This window comes from Uranotaenia lowii, chromosome 3 (assembly GCF_029784155.1).
Source record: "Uranotaenia lowii strain MFRU-FL chromosome 3, ASM2978415v1, whole genome shotgun sequence".
NCBI lineage: Eukaryota > Metazoa > Arthropoda > Insecta > Diptera > Culicidae > Uranotaenia > Uranotaenia lowii.
The window spans coordinates 173,195,987-173,221,352 of NC_073693.1; the positions used below are offsets into that span (position 1 = coordinate 173,195,987).

The 25,366-nt window shown below is 39.5% G+C and overlaps 1 protein-coding gene across 1 annotated transcript in view; it reads right to left on the minus strand.

Annotated features, from left to right (window-relative positions):
- The window catches only part of LOC129752853 (cell adhesion molecule Dscam2), a 507,703-nt gene that overhangs the window by 122,688 nt on the left and 359,649 nt on the right, over positions 1-25,366 (minus strand). Inside the window, exon 5 of the mRNA XM_055748639.1 lies at positions 18,593-18,710. Coding sequence (XP_055604614.1) covers positions 18,593-18,710 — 118 coding nt within the window. The remainder of the gene's footprint in view (positions 1-18,592; positions 18,711-25,366) is intronic.

The window sequence follows — 25,366 nt, forward strand, 5'->3', positions numbered from 1 at the left end:
GAGATGGTTGATCAATTCATGCTCAGCAAAATTCAATCACTGCTTTTAGTGAAACCACTCACTCACATCTTTAACCGGTCCCTAGAACAGCAAAAATTCCCCGACCTCTGGAAAAGATCGTTTATGAGCCCAGTCTATGAAAAAGGTGATAAGCAAAATATTCTCAACTACCGTGGTGTCACATCACTAGCTGCCTGCTTGAAGGTCTTAGAGAGGATCGTAAACGATGTTATTTTCTCAGCTTGTCGGAACTGGATCTCTGAAAATCAGCACAGATTTTTCCCTGAACGTTCGGTAACCACGAATTTGACAGTTTTTACAGTGTTGTGTTATTACATTCGGTCGGAGGAAACATCAATTCATATATGAATACAGCATACTGGGTGAGTCACTGCAACGTGTGGATCAGATAAAGGATCTTGTAGTTTTATTGGACCGTCATATGACTTTTAAGCCCCATTACTCTGTGGTACTCGAGAAGGCCAACAGAATGCTGGAATTCATTATACGCCTGAGTACAGAATTCACCGATCCCGTCTGCTTGCGAGCTTTGTATTGCTGCCTGGTTCGATCAATATTGGAATCTGCGAATCTGGTATGGTGGCCGTTTGAGGCTTTGTGGGTTGCGCGTTTCGAAGCAATTCAACGGCGATTTGTGCGGTATGCTCTCCGTGAACTACCTTGGGAAAACCCGTTAAATCTACCGCCTTATCCACAACGATGTGCTCTGCTTGGACTCCGTACGCTGGCTGATCGTCATTCCATTGGTCGATCACTGTTCGTGGCAAAGATCTTGAGAAATTAAATTGACTACTGTTGGCTGCTTTCCCGTTGTAACATTCATGCTCCAGAACGAACCCTTCGGAATCGAGACTGGCTCTCATTGGAACCACGAAGTACGCGCTATGGCAGTAACAACCCCCTTCGTGCCGCAAAAATATGCTTCCTCCGTAATTATTAATGTGTCCATTGCAGTTTTCAAACAACGGATTGAGCATAGCATGAGTGAACGATTAAGAAACTAGCAAACGATTTATGTAAACCTAGATTTAAGTTTTATTCATTCAGACACCCATCTTTGTCAGATGATATCAAGATAATAAACAATTATAAACTAGAGTGCCCCAAGTTATGTGTTGCAGGCTAAAATTGATTCTAGGCCTAGTGCAAGATCTCATGCCAAATTTGGGCCAGATCGGATCACGGGAAGGGTATTACCGTTCAATATTTATTAAAAAGTCGGCTGAATAAAATCAAGTGCTCGAATCCGCATACATTGTTCACGTCCAAAAATCGTGTCTTGCCTGTACTGCAAGTGCACGTCATAACAATTTCGGAAAACTTGACAGACAAGCCAAACAAGAAACTCGGAAATGAAGAAGATCGCATGAGTATTTCCGCAAGTCATTCGATCAAGAAAATCAAGGAGTGATCAAGTATCTATCAAATGTGAGGTCCGAAAGTTTATTATTTAACTACAAGCTACCGAAGGTCACAAGTAAAGTCGTAAGCCCTCAACTCATTCAAGCAATAACCACATTTGTTCTGGATTGATATTGGTTGCCATAATGCCAGAACCACCCTATCTAAAAGTGCTGTCAGTTGTATTCTCTCATAGAGCGAATGTTAATCTCCCGGCCGATCATTGCCGATCGATTGCCGATGATTTGTATTTTATGCTGTAAAAATCAGTTGCCGAAAAACCCCAACTAGTTCACGTCGTGTCTATAACGCTCGCTTGGTTGACTGCCACAATAAAAAGTCAAGTTTTAATTGAATGTGAAGTGTTTGATTGGACTATAAGTATCCGTTCTATCCCATACCCGTGTGAACGAAATAAGTGGCAAAAGGTGCACTTACCATTCCGTGGAGCCTTCATTGCCCACAATCAGGACAAACGAAAGCAGTCCCCCACTTTGTGAGAAGTTTCGGTCGTCCAACAGCAGCAACTTTATACAGTCCACTACCGCAAACTCGGACGATCCGAAACATTGGTCCTTCGAACCGGATGAAACCCCGTTTTTTTTTAAAATTCAAAGTGATTTCGGACAAAAAGGTGCATGTGGACAATTGCAATAAGTGTTGAGTAAAGTCGCCATCGCCATCTATTGTGCGAGAAACATGTCGCCATTGCATCATCACCAACGCCGCATCATCAACGCCGCATCACCAAGCCAACCAGGACGCCATTCTACAACCGAGGAGTATTTGCTATTAGCGAATTCGGATTCTGGAGGTCAATTTTCTTGGAAAGCAAGAACGTTACGAGTCAAAGGGAAGTAGTAAAATTGCATGTCAGATGTCACTAGCGCATGAAGTGCATCTACTGGTTATTGTGGGTAAGAATATAGAATAAATTCGAATTCGCAAAAAGCAGAGTTTTCATTTCTTGTGGTTGGGGTCGATTTGTGTGCAATTCCCTGGTTATTTTGTAAATTGACTTACTAATTTCGATTCAATCATCCGCCTTGTCAGTCAAGTCTATTGAATAATCCCTCAGTCAATCGGTCGCGACTCCGTGGAACATCGGGCGAGTGAACGTGGATCCTATCGATTAATATAACGACATGAGAGTCAGCTTTTTACAGTGAGACACATAAAATCATAAAAATCATAGAATCGCAAACTATTAGGACGTGTCGACATCGGAAATTTTAATCAGAATCTTTATCAGCATATTTTGTCAGATTATCAACTTGGAGTTCAAAGATAAGTGGACGTGTCAGTGAAACATTCAGATTATTGTCAGTTATTTACAAGCAAGGCTTTATACAATTTAACCTCGAATTGAAGTGCAGAATCCACTTTTAAGTAAGAGGATTTTTTATTATTGAGTGAAGCACTTTGATAGTTCTGGTTCAATCGATATCCAGCGGAGTGAAACATGGAGGACGTCGACTTTAGCGAACTGAAAGAACAGGACCGACAGATGAGGAGGACCATCAAAAGCATTGCCAAATTCGTACACGAGTTCGATCAAGCGCAGCATGCAAACCAAGTCGAAGTTCGTTTGGATACTTTGGAAAACGCGATGAGAAAGTTTTACAACGTACAGAGGAAAATGAAAGTCATATTGGATGATGAAGACCTAGAGACTAAACCTGACCCCAAGGAACCGGAAGCAGATCGTAGGCGCCGACTCAAAAATCAAGCTGCTGAGCGAGAAGCCGATTTCGACAGGGTGGCAGAGGAGGTTGAGGAGCTGTACTACCCTACGAAGGCAGCTTTACTTGACTTTAACTTGAAGGGAAAGGAGTCTAGTATTCTAGCAGGATCTTCAGCGTCTGGTAAAGACACTCTTATGTCGCGCGTTAAACTTCCAGACATTCAGCTTCCGAAATTTAGTGGACATATTCGAGACTGGGTAACCTTTAGGGATATGTTCCTCAGCTTAATCCACAATAATGGTCAGCTCTCATCGATGGACAAATTCACCTATCTAAGAACGTCAGTAACAGAAGATGCCCTACAAGAAATAAGCTCGATCGAATTGGCAGCGGACAACTATCAAGTCGCTTGGGAAGCACTTGAAAAGCGTTATGAGAATAAAAAACTTATCGTCAAGGCCCATCTCGATGCTTTGTTTGCAATTGAACCCATTCGACGAGAAAACAGTGAAACTCTCAATCGTTTGATAGGAGATTTTGACAAAAACCTACAGATGTTGAGCAAAATAGGTGAATGTACTGAAAATTGGTCAACTATACTTGCTCACATGGTGAGTGCTAGATTGGATCAGGTAACCCTTCGCCAGTGGGAGACCCATCACAACTCTAAGGAGGTTCCGAAATACGACAAAATCATGGATTTTCTGCGAGATCAATGTTTAGTCCTTCAATCCCTAAACCCCACAACATTTTCAGAGCCAGAATTTCGACGTTCGAGGATGACAACAACACATGTTTCGTCGCTAACCAGAAGGTAATGCGTTTTTTGTAGAAGATCTGCTCACCGAGTTTTCGACTGTACAACATTTAGGAATTGGTCCGTTAACGAACGAATTAGTGAGGTGAATAAACGTCAGCTTTGCTTGAACTGTTTGCGTCCTGGGCACATAGCCAATGATTGTTCAAGAGGATCGTGTTTGCGTTGCGAAGGAAATCATCACACCCTTTTGCATTATGATCAATCACATTTTCCCCGATCTTCACCATCGTACGTTCCACGCGAGCGCGTTAATCCCGATATGTCAAGGCAATTAACACAAACCAGATCGAATTCACAAAGTCAAACACACCAGGCACACAATCAAAACCCCCCACACACTACAACATCGTATCCTGTAGTTCAATCACTTGCTCTGCAACCTTACCCACAATACACCACAGGCATTCAGACATCACATACGTTTGAAGCTATGCACAATACAGCCAACTACTTACCCCTTCAAGTTCTCATGTCAACAGCAGTAGTGCGGATAGAAGATCAGCATGGTAACTACTCTTACGCTCGAACTTTGCTAGATTCTTGCTCTGAATTCTGTTACATTACCACCAACCTAGCAAGAAAGTTAACACTCCCGGAAAAACGAGAAAGATTGCAGATTCAAGGAATAGGAAATGCATCCGTCACATCAACGAAGTCCGTTGAAGCCCGTATTCGTCCGAGGCTTCCAACAATTTCAAGTTTCTGCGAGGATATACGATTTCATATTTTGCCAAACATCACTCGTTGAAAAGTTGATATTAGCAGATCCAGAGTTCTGGAAGCCGAGTCCAATCGACATGATCATTGGAGCTGAATATTTCTACGATTTACTACAAGCAGGAAAACGAAAATTCTTTGATGATGGACCGATTCTCCAAGAATCAGTCCTTGGATGGATAGTCTCTGGAAAAATAGTGGAAGATCATTCAGAAAATCGTTTAAAAAATAATTCCGTAAACCATTCAGATGCTCGTTCAGACGCTCATTTAGCTGCTCATTCAGATGCTCGTTCAGTCGCTCATTTAGCTGCTCATTCAAAGACTCATTCAGATGCTCGTTCAGACGCTCATTCAGATGCTCGTTCAGACGCTCATTTAGCTGCTCATTCAGATGCTCATTCAGACGCTCATTTAGCTGCTCATTCAGATACTCTTTCAGACTCTCATTTAGCTGCTCATTCAGATGCTCGTTCAGACGCTCATTTAGCTGCTCATTCAGATGCTCGTTCAGACGCTCATTTAGCTGCTCATTCAGATGCTCGTTCAGACGCTCATTTAGCTGCTCATTCAGATGCTCGTTCAGACGCTCATTTAGCTGCTCATTCAGATGCTCGTTCAGACGCTCATTTAGCTGTTCGTTCAGACGCTCATTTAGCTGCTCATTTAGATGCTCATTCAGACGCTCATTTAGCTGCTCATTCAGATGCTCTTTCAGACGCTCATTCAGACGCTCATTCAGATGTTCGTTCAGACGCTCATTCATCTGCTCATTCAGATAATCATTCAGCTGCTCATTCAGTTGAACTTTCAGATCACCATTCAGAAACCCATTCGGTAAACCATTCAGAGGAATCTTCAGTACAACGTTCAGAATTACCTTCTAGTCAGAGAATCACGTCTAGTTTTGTGAGTTCAACTGCGGAACTGCAGGAGCTTATTGCCAGGTTTTGGGAGCTAGAGTCATGTCACGTAAAAAGCGTTTATTCTGTTGAAGAAACAGCTTGTGAGGAACATTTTCAGCAGAATACAATTCGTGATTCACGAGGTCGGTTCATAGTCAGCCTGCCTAAGAAACCAGACGTTATCCGAAGACTGGGTGATTCTAGGAATATTGCAATGAGGCGATTCATCGGGTTAGAAAAGAGACTTTTAGCTAATCTTGAACTGAAGGACATGTATACGGAATTCATCCACGAATATATTCTCATGGGTCACATGAAAGAAGTCACCGAGAAAAACAGTCAGAACGAAAATTGTCAGAATGTTGTCTATTATCTTCCACACCATGCAGTGCTGAAACCGGATAGCACAACAACGAAACTACGTGTAGTTTTCGACGCTTCGTGTCGCACCTCAACCGGCATTTCTTTAAATGACGGGTTGATGGTCGGCCCAACGATTCAGAATGACCTGTTGTCCATCATCCTGCGCTTTCGTCTGCATCGATACGCCATCTGTGCAGATATTGAGAAGATGTATCGGATGGTGATGATACAACAACCGGATCAGCATTTACAGCGAATTTTGTGGCGAGATTCGCCCAACGAAAACATCAGAACCTATGAGTTGACGACCGTGACATATGGAACGGCTAGCGCACCATACCTGGCAACGAGGTGTTTAAGAAAGCTAGGGGAAGATAGCTCAGCCACGCATCCAATAGGCTCAAAGGTAATCATTGAAGACTTTTATGTCGATGATTGCCTCACTGGAGCTGACAGTATAGAAGAAGCCAATACTTTGTTGAAGGAAACTCTACTTCTTACCAATTCTGCAGGTTTGAATTTACGGAAATTCAGTTCGAATTCGGCAGATATTTTGAAGACCTTACCGAAACATGTTAGAAGTAAAAAGTCAGTTTTTGAGTTTGATTCCTCGTACGAGACCGTTAAAACTCTCGGGTTGCAATGGGATACCGCATCAGACACATTTTGTTTTAACTCAATACAATGGCGATCATTAACTCCGACGTTAACAAAAAGAGTAGTGCATTCTGATGCCGCTTGTTTATTTGATCCCCTTGGTTTGGTCGGTCCGGTGGTTGTACAAGCTAAAATATTCATACAAAAGCTTTGGAAAATCAAATGCGACTGGGATGAGCCTCTCGATGAGACATTTCGTGAATCTTGGATGCAATACAAACAGAATTTGTTGGCTTTGGAAGGGTTATCCGTTCCAAGATGGGTTGGATTTAGCAGCAGATGCCTGTCAGTTCAATTACACGGTTTCTGTGATGCATCCGAATTGGCTTATGGAGCCTGTCTATATCTTCGTTGTGTCCATGCGGATGACTCAGTAACAGTACGCCTACTAACTGCAAAATCTCGTGTGGCCCACTAGAAAATTTGAAACTATCAAAGCGCAGAACCACCATCCCTCGACTAGAACTTTCATCCGCCCTTATACTGAGCCATCTTTACGAAAAATTCGTTTCCGTCAATCCAAATATCAATGATGTGTATCTATGGACTGACTCGATGATAGTGAAGCACTGGTTGGCTTCCCATCCTTCCCGTTGGCAAGTTTACATTGCCAATCGTGTGTCTGAAATTCAACACATTACAAAAATGGCGAAATGGAATCACGTTGCTGGTATCGAGAATCCTGCCGATCTCATATCACGTGGAGCATCACCTAAACAACTGCGCGATCAAAGCTTATGGTTTGAAGGCCCAAAATGGCTATCTCAACAACAACAGTCATGGCCGGTGGAAAACAATGTTAGTTTAGAAGAATTCGAGCCATCATTACTTGAAGAAAAGCCAACAACTACGCTTGTAACCCTCGAAGTAACAGAAAATGAAATCCTTGTACTCTATTCTTCATTTACAAGACTTGTTCGGATAGTAGCACTGCTTAAAAGGTTCCGCCACAACGCACAGAAAACGAATCGAACAGCAAAATTGATTGGACATCTTAGTCAACCCGAGTTGATGAAATCTACTGAAACCTTAGTACGGCTAGCCCAGTTGGAAAGTTTCGCTACTGAATTTCAAGACCTTTCCAAGCACGGTGAAGTAAAATCAAACTCAAAAATCGTCGGACTTGGCCCCTACCTTCATGAAGGAACTATTCGAGCTAGAGGTCGGCTTCACTACGCAAAGGTGTCAGAGTCACGCAAACATCCGTGGATCCTAGACCACCAACACCCACTATCGGAGATGATTGTCAGAGAGTATCACCTCCGCCAATTCCACGCTGGTCATCAACTGCTGATCTCATCAGTCAGAGAGCGATTCTGGCCCACAAATATCTCAAACTTGGCTAGAAAAGTGATTCATTCCTGCGTTCAGTGTTTTAAATCAAGGCCCAAGGTTACAGAACAGCTCATGGGAGATCTACCAACCGAAAGAGTGACTGAAGCATCTGCCTTTCTCAGAGTTGGTGTGGATTATTGCGGTCCATTTTTTATCAACTATCCCAACCGTCGAACCACACCGATCAAGTGTTACGTTTCGATATTTGTATGTTTAGTTACCAAGGCAGTCCATCTTGAACTGGTAATGGACTTAACCACACAAGCCTTCATAGCGGCACTCAGACGGTTCATTAGTAGACGGTCGAAGCCTGAGCTCATAATGTGCGACAACGCAACAACTTTTGTTGGTGCCAGTAGAGAACTGAAGGAGTTAGTTCAGATGTTTCACAGTCAGAAATTTCAAGAGTTAGTTGTTCAAGAATCGTCAAACGAAGGTATCGAATTCCGATTCATACCCCCACGAACACCTAATTTTGGAGGGCTTTGGGAGGCCCAAGTAAAGGCATTCAAAAACCACTTCAAAAAGTCTATAGGATTGCGTACACTCAACGTCGATGAAATGACAACTGCACTTGCGCAAATTGAAGCAGTTTTAAATTCTAGACCGCTAACACCTATGTCTAGCGATCCCTCAGACTTTCGGGTACTTACCCCAGGACATTTCCTGGTACAACGTCCACTCACAGCTGCTCCTGATCGCGATGTTAGCGAAGTATCAACCAACAGGCTGGCGATGTGGCAAAGAGCACAACAGCTAACACAACAGTTTTGGCGGAAATGGAGGACACAATATCTATCAGATTTACAAAATAGAACTCGGTGGACAAAGCAACGGAATAACATCAAAGAAGGCATGATGGTTTTACTCAAAGAGGACAACGTTCCTCCTCTTCGGTGGCCTTTAGGCCGCATCACCCACATTACTCGTGGTAGTGACGGCAACGTACGCGTAGCAACAGTGCGCACGCAAGACGGTTCATTCGATCGTGGGATTTCTAAAATCTGTGCCTTACCAATTAGGGACAATGAGAAAGACTGAACAGCTCTTAACACTACATACTACAGATGTTACCTCCCACCAACCCACACAAAATAAGTATTTGTCTGTAAATTTGTCAGTTTATGTTTAATAGTTTGAAAAACACCTGCATGCATCATTTCGTGACGTCTTGTCTACAAATTACAAGTGGTTAATCGATAACAGTTAATCCAATCTGTTTACATGGGCAACACAACTTGTGGGATATCTCTTCTAAAAGAATTTTGAACTTATTCTATTTTTTCGACAAGCTCAATCACCGCAGAATCATGCTACATTCCAACGGTCATCACGTCATCCAAAAATCACTACATCCTTTGACGGTCATCCAACATATCAATCGTCGAACAGCTTCACAATTTGACGGCATTGACACGGCCTAGTCATTGCGTTGGCTAATCGAGCGAGTCCCTTGCTACCTCGTATGGAACATGAATCACAGTTGTCCGCTCACAAGATCATCTTGCCATCTGTAAACACACATTATTATCGATGAGAATGACCGATACTCATGAAGAAAAGCACTTACCTGCATCTAAATACGAGATGGTTAATCCTGTCGAATCTAAGTGCACCGCAAATGCATCGCAGCTGTTCGTCCTCGGGATCCAAATTCGAGACAAACATACAACGAGCATTGTTTGTTTCTACCGAAATTGTCCACACCAGCAACAGCACCACAGCAAGCTCCACAGCATCGTTTCGATCAAAATGTAAACATTTGACGGCCAACTCTCCAACATCTATGCCACAGGCCACGGAGCATGGTAATCGAAGAGAGAAGTTTTTTCATCATCCATGGGCGTATCAATCGAAGGAGGGGCCCTGAAGAATATAAAGTTTTTTTTGCATAGAATAGTATAGTTAGTTTCCATGATAATTTTATTGTTATTTGTTAGTTGTGTAGAGAGGCGAATTGAAAACGATTTATGTTATATAATGTCCAATTTGATTGAAATCCATATGGTTTCAACGGGGGCGGCATGTTCTGGATTGATATTGGTTGCCATAATGCCAGAACCACCCTATCTAAAAGTGCTGTCAGTTGTATTCTCTCATAGAGCGAATGTTAATCTCCCGGCCGATCATTGCCGATCGATTGCCGATGATTTGTATTTTATGCTGTAAAAATCAGTTGCCGAAAAACCCCAACTAGTTCACGTCGTGTCTATAACGCTCGCTTGGTTGACTGCCACAATAAAAAGTCAAGTTTTAATTGAATGTGAAGTGTTTGATTGGACTATAAGTATCCGTTCTATCCCATACCCGTGTGAACGAAATAAGTGGCAAAAGGTGCACTTACCATTCCGTGGAGCCTTCATTGCCCACAATCAGGACAAACGAAAGCAGTCCCCCACTTTGTGAGAAGTTTCGGTCGTCCAACAGCAGCAACTTTATACAGTCCACTACCGCAAACTCGGACGATCCGAAACAACATTATTTTGATGAAAGTGTCCCTTTTAAAGACCAAGCGACGAAGTTAAGGAACACCAACAATCCACGTGCCTGTACGCCGCTGAAATTATCATCAGGTAATCATAACCAAGATCCTATTGGATTACATGCAGCTAAGCGCCTAAATTGATTCTAGAGTTCCGATTGGAAAGAAGAAACGTGGCATTCATCTACTCTGAAAGCAGTGGATACGAGACCAAATTAGCCAAGTTCACAATTGCAGACAAAAAGGTAACAATCAGGCATGGAATTTTATTATTATGAAACACCCTATAAAAGCCGATGCAATTTCATCTTAGATCACGGCAAAGAAAGTGCGTTGACCTTCCCATGCACTAGAATCCCATGACAACAAGCGATACTGTTACGGACAGCTTAGCGCTATTGGAAACCCTCGTAGAGGTAACATAACATTATATCCTTCAGAACCACACACTTACATATTACTGTTTTCAGGGTTTTCGTATGGGTGCCGGAACCTCCGTCGACATCTCTAACACAAAGTACCCGCTGCGTCGTGGACAGGAGTGGAGTGAGCAAAGTTGAGCTAATAAGCCAAATAGTCCGTCGTTCGTGTTTCGGTTACTGGCCAGTATCGTGCGGGCAATATCGGTGTGTCGGTCAGCGATCAAACCAAGTGAATTCGTTCAAGGAAGATCAAAAGTGATTTGGTTCGGTAGTGCGCTTTCGTTAAATAACGACATCGGAAGTATCGGATTTGAGAAAGCAGCTTTTGGTGATTATTCTAGGGGCGCGTGACGCAATTGCTTTGGCCTCACACGGGTTAACGTTACACCTCAAGCTCCAGCATAAAGTGTGCGTGGCGTAGGCCAAATTCGCATCTAGCGAGAGAAGATTGGTGTACTCACCTGAGGATAAAGTTTGTGTGCTATCGGCTATTTACACATCGTGCGGGAGAAATCAACCCAACACCCTTTAAGAGAAGGTGTGCGTGAGAAGAGTGAGAGTTTTGGTGTGCATAGCCAGGAAAAGTGCAGCTCAAGACTGTGTTGGCACACAACTAGTTTGTTTAGAAGCAAGACGAAAGGGGAATTAGCAACTGGCCAATTGGAAACATATAGCAGGCCGAAATCAGCTGGAATTCTTATTGGAAGCGAGTTGGATACAGGCTGAACTGCAAAGCTAAATCCTTTAAGCTCATCATCGACCCCTGCAGGTAATTAGATCTTAGGCATCATATTAAAACATAATTCACTTCATTTGCAAATCTTTTGTTGATAATTGTGGTATGCTAAATTTAAATCTACACAGAAGGTAATCATTCCATATGAATTGAACATTATCGCAATCAATTTAGAAAACTATAAGCTGCTACGGGATTCACAGATCTCGATCAATAAACGGTAATCACGGTCAGGTCAATAAGGGGTCGCTCAACGAGCCTAAAGTTTATATGGAATTTTGAGACATTTTGTTCGGGAGAAACATGATAAAACAGTTTTTCATGAATAACTTTGGTTTCCTTCGGCCGATTTCTTTTAAAAACGAGTTTCCTCAAAGCCCAAATTATGACAAATATTTCATCCGAAGACTGCAAATCGATTCGAGTTAATATAAAAAAGTTATTAGGCTTAAAAAATGGGGTAACATTTTTAAGGGAGGTGTTCATCACGGTTAATGCTGCGTCGAAGTTTCCGGACGTCCCGACTGATTAACAATGATGAATACCACCCTTTGGGCTTTAAGGGCTAATTTGGGCTCTAAGAAACCCCGTTTTTAAAAGGAATCGGCCGAAGGAAACCATAGTTTTTCATGAAATACTGGTTTTTCATGTTTCTCTCGAACAAAATGTCTCAAAATCCCGTACAAACTTCAGGCTCCGATCTGGCCCAAATTTGGCATGAGATCTTGCATTAGGCTTATGACCAATTTTAGCCTGCAGCGCATAACATTTCACAGGGTTTGAGTTTCCCATACAAATTTGGGGCAGTCTAATGCATACACATTTGCCGTTTTTCCAAATCCCACCTTAAGACGGGGCTTATATTTCATTTCTTTTAAGAATGTAACATAGGATAATTTTTTCTCAAAAAATCTCTCCGAAATGATTATAATTTATGTATTTAGCTACCAATAACTTTGTTAGACCGAAAAACACAAGGAGGCTCACAAAATACTATTTTTTCGAAAAAAAAAGTTCATTCCTTCATTCCAGTTCATGCATTCTTGTCAAAAATTTGCTATAATTTTGAATTGTTATATTTACATGTTTTTATCCACGCAAAATGATGTTAATGTTAAAATTGGCTTTGTTTTTTGCTGATTTTTAAAAGTTCTGTCGAAAACTGGGGTTGGGTTCAAGATGTTTAAATTGTTACAAACTAAGTAAAATATCAACTCATTACATTTTCTAAACAAAAAACCTGTCGTATTTTATCTGTGATTTGTTGATGTCTCTTTTAGTCTGCCCGATGCTGTCTGCTGCATTAGTGAGGATGGAACGTGCTTCTTATAATGCCGGTTCTCTTCGCCATTTCTCGACCAACTATAAAGTTTCGTTCCCTATTGGTGCGGAAATGAGTTTTCCTCTTTGTTTCTATACAAACATTATTATTACATCTCACCGGGCGGGCGTTCGGTCTTTCTGTCGGATGACGGTTTGACGCTTGGCAGGAAACCCAAGAAAGAAAGATGAAGTCAGGCAGGGAGCAAAACTGCTCCGATGCTGGGGAAATGATGATGTTGGCGATGATAATGATGATGATTGGTTTCAGGAGCTTATTTACCCTGCGGAACAGGTCAGTTTTCCGTTTTGCTTGCTGCCTTCCTACCTACGGTCGATGATGGGTCAGAATTTTGAAAGGATATTTTACAAAATAGCCTGCGGACCAAAAGGCAAAATCAAAGTATGTGTTACGTGTCTCGGGGTCACCGAAGGCTTTTCCGGACAACTCAATCATGTTTCATCTTCAATTGTTAGCCTGCATTAGAATGGTCTGGATTGGAATCTGTATTTGATTGATTTTTTATTTTGAAAATGTCTTGCAATTGGATTTGGAGTATAAATGGAGTATAAATGGTATTTATCTTTTTTTTCATCAGAAGTTTTATAATGAGGTCTTAGCTTTGATTAGTTTTTTTTACATATGAATCCAAACACATTTGCTCTGGATGAACCACATCTATGTGTCGGATTGTTCGATCGCTACTCACATCAATTTCCTCCAAAATGTGTTAACTAAACTAAATGTAGTAATTTAAAAGGAATTTAATTACCTTACTCTATATATTTGGTTGATTAAATAAATAATCGACTGACGAACATTCGTTTTTCATTTTTTCTTTGTATCATTACATAAAAATGCCTTTTACACACTCAGCCAATAACATTCCAGCCAAAACTATTCAATTCTAATATTGTTCATCTGTATTCTACACGATGTGTCATCAGTTCAATCAATCTGAAAAAAAACACGCTGTAGCCTCAGTACAATCCGCCTAAATAGCACAAGTACTTTACTTAGACGTAATCTTCTTCTGCTTGGGTGAATTTAGATAACTTTGAATAGCACATAGACACCCCTCTTGTCCACGAACCACTCAAGGATAGGCGGGCTCTGGCTTTGGCTGAAGTGTGCCATCGAATGGTGCCACAAAAACATGCCCTCGAGGCAACTCACTGCATGCCCTAGACCGGAACAAGAAGCTTATAATCCTTCTTATGGCTACTTTCGAGATGATGGATCTTCCAATCTAAGAAGAGCGAAACTTTCCCTCAAAAAAAAAAGAAACACACCCAAAATGACTAATGACCTGTGCAGACGCGGTTTGATTGACGGACACAGACTTACAGAGGGGCTTGTATGTGTGTGAATGGCTCAATGGGAGGTAGAAAAAAAAATTGCGAGGGGTCAACTAAGTGGCGTTTTGTTGGTTCTCAAGTTTCCTCCCACACAATAAGTGTTACTATGGGGCACCATCAAACATATCAATGCGCGTACTGACCCGTTGCAAAGGATGTCGGCCTGTTTTTTTAACACAGGGTGATGGAAACATCATTTTTACTTCTTTCGTCAATTTACAGAGAGGAGGAAAAGTGGTTCCATAGAGGAATAGCATGACATTTCATTATGATAACTTTTTTCGCGTTAGTTCTGAATACAAATAAGTACTTTGGAAAATATTTTAATCGTTTTTACCCCTTAAATTTATGCATCATGTTTATCTTTTCTTGGAGAGTTTTAGCAGGACAAAAATAGAAGAAAATATCTGCTAACTGGAAGTTATTGGCATGGTATATTAGACTGAGTCGATTTGGGGTCATTTTTGAATTTCTCAAACCCTGGGGCCTAAAAAGCTTTGTTCTGGTTCAAAACTTATCTGTGGTTTTTTGCAGAATTTTTAAGAAACGTTTACATGAGTGAATTTGAATTTTTACGTTTGTATGGAAAAGTTTGATATTTTGTACTGAAAAATCAACATTATTTTTGTTTCTTCTGTGGAACCGAGCCCGTTTATGGTTTTTGTGCCAACTTATAAATTCTCTGAGGGAAATTTCCGCTGAACAACTTTGTCGAAGATTGTACCTTCGTATCTTACTAAAAAAAAAGGTTATTAGCTGTTAAACAGGGGTATGTCTTTTGGCATTAATGAACAATAAATTCAATCAAGCAGTGGTGTTGTGCCCGCGAAGTTTAGCATGAAAAGTAGTCATGCAATACCTCGCTAGGCACCCAGCAGTGGTGTCAATTAAATTTATTGTTCATCAATGCCAAAATCAGCTGAAAATTTCCCTCAGAGAATTTATAAATTGGCACAATAACTATTAGCAAGCTCGGTTGTACAGATGGAACAAAAATGATGATAACACTGGGTGACAGCCAAAAAATAGTCTGGGGTTTCTCAGTTGATTTAGACTAATTTTTGTGTCCTGAGTTAGAATATCACATTGATTTTGCTGTATCAGGTCAACTATTTGAGATACAGCTATATGGCTATATACGCTTCAATATGCTAGTAATAGGGGTTTTGACCTTATTGAACAAAACCATGGTCATTTTCGGACTCAGCGCGTCAATATTAGTCTAATTCAGTTGGAAAACCCTGGACTATTTTCAAAAAATCTTTTTTTGTTACTCAGTGTAATTTTTCTGTACAAAATATTCAATTTTCCCATACAAATCAAATTTACTCATGTAAACGTTACTTGAAAATTCTGCAAAAAATCATGGATGAGTTTCGAACCAAAACGTACATTTTTAGACCCCAGGGTTTGAGAAATCCAAAAATGACTTCAAATCGACTCGGTCTAATGGTATGTATATACAGTCGGAACGTCATTGGAACGTCGAGTGGTTTTCCTCGGGCCCAATTTTTCGCGAAATTACAGCCAAAATAGGGGAGGAGCGGGCTATATGCGCCTATTAAGAAGAAAACTGATTTTCTCAAATATTGCATCGAATACGTGTACAAAAACTATATACACATAAGCAGGCATATGTTTTCTATGCATTGCAGTAATTTTTATGTTGAAATCTCCTTCAGTTATTGAGAAATCGATTTTATTATAACTGTTGTCAAAATTGCCGAACCTCAAACCGTGTGGGCTAAACGCGCCTTTTTATGTTTTAGGCAAAATTTCTATTTTTAGACAATATTTCCGTATAATTTCATGGGAAACGCTAGAAACTGATAACTTTCATACGACAAAGCTGAAGTTTTACGAAAATATATTTCTTCTATTATTTTATAGAATAAAACAGAAGTTTGGGTTGCCATATTATGGAGGCAATTCATCCATAAGAAAAACATTATCAAATCTGTTTTGAGATCTTTAATTCTCTCTAAAGGTGTTTACGAGAGCTTGAATTAGAAGTTTCAATGATAATAATCATATATTTATTCTATTTAACCTGTTATTTAAGGGTAGCGGCATTTTACAAACATGATGGGGGCATACACAAACACTCTCTCATTCCACTTTTCAATCATTATGAAACCATTATAAAAGCTTAAATTCGTTTTACTTCTAAGGATAATTTGATTAAGAAACAAAAACCCCCGAACTTTTTGTTTTGAGCTTCTATACGTATAATTTTTAAAAGTCAATATATTACATCAAAAGGCATGAGAACCTTGTATGAATTTTTAAATTTTTTTGAGTTGGTTTATTGATAAAATTCTTTCTTGCCTTATGTTTAAAGCGTATTACCCTCAAAATGTATTGATCAGATATGTTGTCTCATTAGCCATTTCGTCAAACGGCCGTAGGGTCATTTAATCCGATAGGCCCATTTAGGAAACCTTTCCCCTACTATACCTACATTTTTTTTTTAAATTCCACCCCAAAAAATATTCAGGACAACTTTATAAGAAGGTAAGTACCGGCGCCCGCCTCGGTTAAATATCGCGAAAGAAGCACCTGTCGAAACGTGGAAAGTCACCGACAGCGGAAGAGGCAGCGAGTCCGAATTTTTCAGGAGAAAAAGCGCCGCGTGGAGGAGGAGGAGCTTGAGGAGCTGGAGCAGCAGGACGCATCACAGCCGAACTCATCAAAATGGGCCCGGACAAGTTGACTGATTGCCTCCACCACCGGTTGGTGGTCCAGATCTCATCGAGGAGGTTTCATTGAGGGATGGTTTTCGAATCGCGCAGGGGGCTTCGACAAGGCGATGGTCGATCCTGCATAACGTGACGCTACAAGGTGTTCGACGAGCGGTGGGCAAAATAACGGGTGTTAAATAAAAAATTAGAATGTTTTCAATACCTTTCAGTAACTCAAATATAGAGCGTAAAATTTTCTTTCTCCAAGAAAATTGCTCTTTGGGCTCCCTAGAAACAGTAGGCGTGTTTGGTTTTGCTAGTTTGAATTTAGTTAAAACAAAGTTGGCGTCGAAACAGCACGTGCTCCGCGAACGCATTGTACGGTTCTACGAAACGCATTTCCAGCAAGGAAAAAAGTTCACTGTGGCACATTTTAAGGAAGAAAATGTACCTGTCAGTACGGTATATCGTATCCTGGGTTCCCTGAACGTAGAGCGGAAGGTCGGAAGTGGCCGTCCGGTGACGATAATGACGAAGCAGTGGAAGACATCGTTAAAGAAGCTGTTTGACAACAAGGACGCAACCAGCCTGCGTGACGCCGGTCGGAAATATGGCTGCTCCCACGTATTGATCCATCTTACCCTCAAGATGGAAGGAATCGTCTGCAGGAAGAAGACGAGGTCGCTGGAGTACACGGAGGAGCAGATTGAGACGGTTAAATCACAGTGTCGGTGGATGACCAAAAAATACCACAGGACGACATTCGTTCTGGCTGGCTGGCGTACCTTGAGGAGAAAAAGATAGCGTTCGTGCCGAAAGATCGTAACCCAACAAACTTACCCCAGTGACGCCCAATAGAGGATTTCTTTGGCTCACTCAGTGCCCTAGTGTATAAAAACAATTGGAGGGCCAAGGACACGAAGCAACTGACTACAAGAATCCGGAATTGTATCCGGATAATGGACGTAAGTGCCGTACAACGTTCTTGTGAGAGCATCGCGACAAAGTTGCGTCGAACATCAGAACACGGTCCTTACTCAAACATTCACTGACATTTTTTTGTTATTAATAAAAAATACTGAAATCGATGAAAAAAAATAACATTTTTTTTATATGTGATTGAAAAAATTCTCATTTTTTATTTAACACCCGTTACGAGGCGCAATTTTTAACAGATGCAGTCAACTTATCTGATTTGCCGACGACATTGATATAGTCGGCAAATCATCTGTGGCGGAGTAGGAGATCTATCGCAAACTGAAACGCAAAGCAGGAAGGATTGGGTTAATGATTTATACGTCCAAGACGAAGTATATGCTGGCCTGCGGATTCGAGACCGACCGAACCCACTTGTCCAGTGATAACATGGTCACCATCGACGGCGACGAGCTGGAGATAGTCGAAGACATTGTTTTTATCGGCTCACTGGTGACCGCAGACAATAACACCAGCCATGAGCTCCGGCGGCGAATGATCATCGGAAGTCGTACTATGGACTCCACAAGCAACAGCGGTCGAGAAGAAGTTTTTATACACAGCTTAAATCAGCTTCTAAGTAATTTTTCCTTAAATTGAAAACAACTTGTTGGTTAAAAATTCACATAAAACAAACCTTCAGATCACATCTTTATGACGACATCTCAATGAAAATTATACGATTTTGTTTTCTTCTCTTGAAATGAAACTTACCGATATTCAGGAGATGGACATCCTTGTGCTATGCAAAGTAGCACAGCGCCTTCGTCTTGCGATACTGATACGTGTGATGTGTGCTCGACCACGCTTGGCGAAATAATGCCTCGTTGCTCTGGAAAATAAAGCAGAGAAAAGCTTTGTACTCCAAATACGACTCGAAATTTTCGGAATCCAGCTAATAAGTTTTCCCCGAAGAAACAAAAGTCTTCCTAAACATCCTGTCACATATTCTTTCTCACTGATTGCAGCATAATCACGTAATACTTTGTTCTTGGAAACCGATAAGAGAATGAAAAGCCAAAAGTACATCATCATCGTCCTTGCCGAAACATCAAATCAGAGATTGCGTCCAGCCGTGGACAAATAACACGGAGCCAGCAGCCCAAACGCAATCAGTGGAGAAACGTTCATTTATCAAGAAATATCTTCACCCAGGGACGCAAAGACAGCATCAGCACCAATTGCTGCTCACGTTTCCGGTAAGTATGAGCCTACATTTTGTACATACGCCATGTATAGGGATCATGGAGCCTGAGGGGGTGGGTAGGACCGAGAGCTTTTACGCAGAACAACTTTCGTTGACCACACGGAAAGTTGGGTCTGTATAAAAATAAGTAAACTGAAAATTCGCATGGCTTAGTTTAATGATATTTTTGAATATTGTTTCTAGTATTTTGATCTCTAGTCACGTGTATGGAGTTTTTATATCTACTTGGAAAGGATAACCATGATTTGAAAGCTCAGAAGCTACACACTACCAAAAAAATCTGTAAAATTACATCACATATGATGTAAATAAAAAGAAGCTTCATATATGACGGAATATTTAGTGCTAGTTGGAAATTACACGCCAGTAAAATTTTGCAACGTGTAAAATAAAAAATGATGTAAAATTTAGCAACATGTAAAATAAAAATGATGTAAATTATAAAATCACTGAATGTTGAAAGAAAAACTTTCCAATTGGAAATTGTTTTGTTTTATTTATTGTCAATATGATTCAATACTGGAATTTTCACGTCTCTTAATAAAAATAAAACACATCTATAATTAATATGATTCATTTTATTAAGCGGCAAAATTTTTTTTAACACACATTATATTTTATATCTTTTATTTTTTCCGCGAAGTACCGGATCCAATGTTGAACACCGTGGCTCCGCTTCCAGAAACGCATCCCTGCTTTTCGGATATCTCCGGGAACCATCAACACCGATTAACTTACTCGCGCGCGGGGAAAATACTTTGGCGCACGACTTGACTTAACAGTTTTTGTCACATTTGTCTGGTCTTGTTCTTCACAGTTTATAATTTTACATGACATTATCACGTTCAGTGTATTGTAATATTTCATGTCGTGTAATTTTGAGAAATTTCCAATTCAGTGTTGTTGAGAATTTCGTGTGACCAAAAAAATTGTAAAATTATATCACATATGATGTAACGAAAAAGAAGCATCACAAATGATGGAATTTTCAGTGCGAGTTGAATATTACACGTCTGCAATCTTCAACAGACGTGTAAAATTTAAAAGACATGTAAAATATTAAGACGTGTAATATTTAATTCGCACTGAAAATTCCGTCGTATGTGATGCTTCTTTTTATTTACATCATATGTGATGTAAATTTCCATCAAATAATCGCGTTCCGTGTCAAGTAATATTTATGCCATTAGAATTCAGTGCTGTTAAGGATTCAACCATTTTTATTTTGTAAATTTACATCAATAAATCGCGTTCCATGTCATGTAATAATAAAGGTTTTCAATTTCAGTGTCGTTAAGGATTCAGATTTTTTTTCTGTGTAGACTTTAAATGTACGCCAAAAGATAGGCAACAGAGAAATCAGTATCTTTCAACACTTGCCACGTTTTTGAGGAAACTATCTCCTATCCAATGCGGTAGTCGGGAATCGGGGGAAATTCTACACAATTTGGCATAGTTCAGTCTTTTAATGATATGTTATTATTCAGACACATTTTTCTAAATCAGATAAAAAGTGATTCTTTACTTATTACAGAGCGATTTTAACATATTTATTTCAAATGTCACAATCAGGATATTTTTCCTACATTTTGGATTCAAATTTGAAAGCAGAAACGAAAGGTTAACTAGCTAGTTAACTATCGTTAAATGGGTTGAATCGGGACAATATTCAGACCTATTTCGTAGTTTTTTTGTTAAATTTAGACCACGATTTGCTTCAGATAGTATTTTTGGAGACCTGAACAAAACTTAATCGAAGGAATAGAAATAAGTAGAAAAAAAAAGTTTATAGAAGGATTTCTTCTATGAATTTTGAACCGCTATTTATTGTTTATTTTTTCGTCGTTGGTTTATCAACCATACAGACTGATGTCTTAAAAACTACGAAATGCTGTTTTAACCTAATTTAAAATTACACATTTTTAATTTTTTTTATTTTTTTTTTGAGCAGGGAAAAGTCCCATCGGCCCTTTGCACCGGAGGATCGGCGCGGGAACATTAAGTTAGTAGGGAAACGCTCCCTGGAGCAGTACAGTTTATCTGACTCCACCATAGGGCATACAACCTCCTCATCGTTTTCATTTTGCATTTTTTCAACTTATGTTTTTTGTAAAGTTTGTAGGTACCGTCAACTGGGGCAACATGCAACATTTCTCAACTTCAATGGCTTCTAAAATCTTAATGCCTACAGATAATCATTCCTCTTGTACATAAAAAGTTTTAGGGTTGATGGGATCCCAAATTGACGTAGTCAGAAAAATTATTGGTTTTACCAGTTATTTTTAAATTTTCAAAAACATGCGATTTTCACCCTACTAAGAAAAAGGGGTAAGTTGCAACAAGCTCCGTTATTAATGAAAAATCAAATGAAAACGTTTGAAAATTTAAAGTTTTTGATACATTTGTGATGTCACAACGCATAAAGCACCAATTGTATTTTTTTTTGTTTCGCTCGAATTAAATTTTATATTTTTCTATCAAAAATGTTTGTAAGGAAAAAGTGTAAATTTGATGCATACATTTAGGGGTAAAAAAATACCTCAAATATTCTATTAGCTTAAATCATGAAAATAAATCTTAGGATGGATAAAATTTGAATGTTAACAAACACATAATGCAAAATAATCATATCTCAGCATATGGGAACGAGATTTATGAGGTTTAGTTATGATTTTCATTTTGTTGCCTTTTGCCCCAGACTGGTAAGTGAATTATAAAAATATTTATTTAAAAAAATTGGTGATTGTCCTAAAAATATTTTTACTCCAACAGTGTCGGTATAGGATAATGAAAGCAATATAAAGTTTGTAGGTGATATCATTAAGCCAATCCGCCATACTGAATAAAGTTTTTTACGGCATCGAAAAATGTAAACATTTGTATATTTATTGCTCGATTTTTTTAATTTTTTTATGTGAATCAGAAACTTTTAAAAACTCTTTCAGGAAGTTAAAAACTATGTCATCATCAATTTGTTATGATTCAATGATAACTTTTTTACAGTATATTGAAATAAAAATTAAATGAGTGTTGTGGTATACAAATGTTGCATCTAATCCTGCTTTTGCATGATGCCCCGTTTGACGGTACACATTTTAGTAGGTTTTCACATTTGACACTTCATAATAATTCATTCTAATATTGATCACCACTAACGATAGTTGACGATGATGGCGGTGGGTGGCTGTCGGCTGTTGTGGTAAGCTGTGGGTGGCGGCGGTTGGCTTGATGGGGGGAAGAAAAACAAAAAAATATATTGCAAAACTGGCATTAATCGGATGTTTGCGCAGGTTCAAGATGAGGACTGATAGCTGATGGTTGCTCGTGCGAGATTTAATTTGTTTGGAGGAGGTACACTAGGATCACTGATCAGTTGGGGACGCATTGGCGGATGGTTTTTCAGATTATGTAGTTAGATGTTGTCTAAGTACATGGCTTCTAACTGCCTCGTATAGACAAACTTTGATACTTTCCATAAGAGGCCACAGGCAGCGCTGATATCGTTTTTTATTTGGTTAATGTGGGGGTGCCAAGATAGTTCTGTATCAAAAGTTAGGCCCATTGACTATCAAGCTATCGACGTTTTCTATGACAGTCGAGTCGATGGTCAACACTCGGTGCTCTTCAAGTTTTTTTTTCTAGGTGAATGGAATACTATGTACTTTGTTTTGGACAGGTTTAGCGATAGCAAGTTTTCGTCAAAATACCCCATCAACATGTGCTAGACTGAGTCGATTTGGGGTCATTTTTGAATTTCTCAAACCCTGGGGTCTTAAAAGCTTCGTCTTGGTCCAAAACTCATCTATGATTTTTTGCAGAATTTTTAAGTAACGTTTACATGAGTAAATTTGAACTTTTTGGTTTGTATGGGAAAATTGACTATTTTGTACTGAAAAATCAACATCATTTTTGTTTCTTCTGTGGAACCGAGCCAGCTGACAGTTTTTGTGCCAATTTATAAAATTCCGAAGGGAAATTTTCCGCTGAACAACTTTGTAGAAGACCGTAACTTGGTATCTTATTAGGCAAAAAAGTTATAAGCTGTTTAGAAGAGGTATGTCTTTTCGCATTGATAAACAATAAATTCAATTGACATCCCTGCTGGGTGCCTGGCGAGGTATTGCATGGCTATTTTTCATGCTATACTTCGCGGGACTCCAGGAGTGATGTCATTTGAATTTATTGTTAATCATTGCGAAAAGACATACCTCTGTTAAACAGCTAATAACTTTTTTGCATAACAAGATACGAAGTTTTGATATTCTACAAAGTTGTTCAGCGGAAAATTTCCCTTCGGAATTTTATAAATTGGCCCAAAAACTGTCAGCTGGCTCGGTTCCACAGAAGAAACAAAAATGATGTTGATTTTTCAGTACAAAATATTCAATTTTCCCATACAAACCAAAAAGTTCAAATTTACTCATATAAACGTTACTTAAAAATTCTGCCAAAAATCATGGATGAGTTTTGGACGAAGGCGAAGCTTTTAAGACCCCAGGGTTTGAGAATTTCAAAAATGACCCCAAATCGACTCAGTCTAATGTGCATGTCATGTTTCATCCGGCGTATCAAATCATCTGCGTCTTTTTCAATATATGTTAACGATGTGTCGTCAACAAATAAGCGTGTTTGCCTTTGAGCGCTAGTTTCGGTAGATCGTTCACGTACATTAAGAAAATAAGGGTTCCTATGTTACTACCTTGGAGTATACCAACTGACATCGGTAAAAATGTACTTTGGGTATCGTTTATTCCGACGTATTGGACACGGTCGGATAGGTAGCTCCGAGTCAGATCATTAGCTGTTCCTCGATTTCCATAATTGTTCAGTTTATCTAACAACAGCTCGTGGTCTACAGTATCGAAGGCTTTTTTGAGATCGAGAAAAAGAACTGCGGCAAACTGTTGATTTTCGAACGCATCGTAGGTTTCGTTAGACAGCTCACTTGCAGCGGTCACTGTACTAGACCCTGTTCTATAGCCATATTCATGACTGTAAAGAAGTTGATGTGACTGAAAGAAACCAATTAGGTAATCTGCAAACTAGCAGTTGTTCCAATATTTTACTCAATATTGAAAGTACAGACTGGCCTATAGTTGTGAAAGTCAGTTTTTTTGTCCATTTTTGTGTATTGGGACGGTCTGTGCAATTTTCAGAAAACTTGGAAATGTACCGGTTGTAGTACTTTCGTTGAATACATTTTTCAGAAGATCAGCAAAAAGAACATGATGCCTTTTCACAAATAAGGCCGAAATTCGGTCTGGTGGTCATTTTGTTTATGTTCAGTACCTATTATTTTATTGGTTTTCACATTTTCCCGATTGGTCAGAGAGTTTATAATTTTCCACATTTATTTTTGACTTGAGGATTTGAAATTCATAGTAGGTCTATTTGGCCACCATTTTCGCTCGTTGAACTTTTTTGGATAGCTGTACCAGCATTTTTTTTTGGAGCTGGGAGTCGTGTGGGTGGCGTTTGCTTCTGGCTAGAAGATTGTTTTTAGATTTAATTAGCTTCCAGACATCATAGTTCATCCAAGGCCAGAAACCTTTTACATAAACTTCTATCTTTTTCGAATATATTTTAATAAGATTCTTTTGCCGATTGATAACATATTCGAGTCTTTCTGATGCAGAGCTTGTAGAAATATTGCTAGCTATAATTTTCAAATTTTTCGTCCACTTTAGGATAATCAACGATAGTTTTCTGTAGCTGCGTTTTGGAAATTCGTCTATCAAGGTTAACACTTGTGAATATAATCAGGTATCAGAAAAGGGATAGGCTTAAAAACGGCACGTTATCCAAACAAACGGGAAAATTGTGCCTAGCCTTTTTTTTGCAGATTTCATCATATACCTGACAGACCCGAATGACCCGGGTGGTTAAAAGGTCTCTAATAAATTATAATAATAATCATATACCTGAGAAACCTGAAAAACTTATAAAATAAGTTCAATGTATTAAACATGGCATGTATCCTATCCACATGGGGATCCTTAACTAAGTATGGCATAAAGCCTATCCACATAGAGATTTTTAAGCATTAAAGCTCATATGGGGTAAAGAATGACAAAATGTTACTTTAGTTTAAATTCTTAGAATTCGATTCAATTATTACATGATAGGCAAAGAAAAGAAAAGTTGTAAAGCGAACGTGAGACAGTTACATATAAGTCGGAAGGAATTTTCCATGAATGATTTGAGGAGATTTGATTTTACAATGGTAAGAGAATGCTCTGACGAGGAAGCTACAGTGAGGAAATATAAAAGAAGGAAAATAT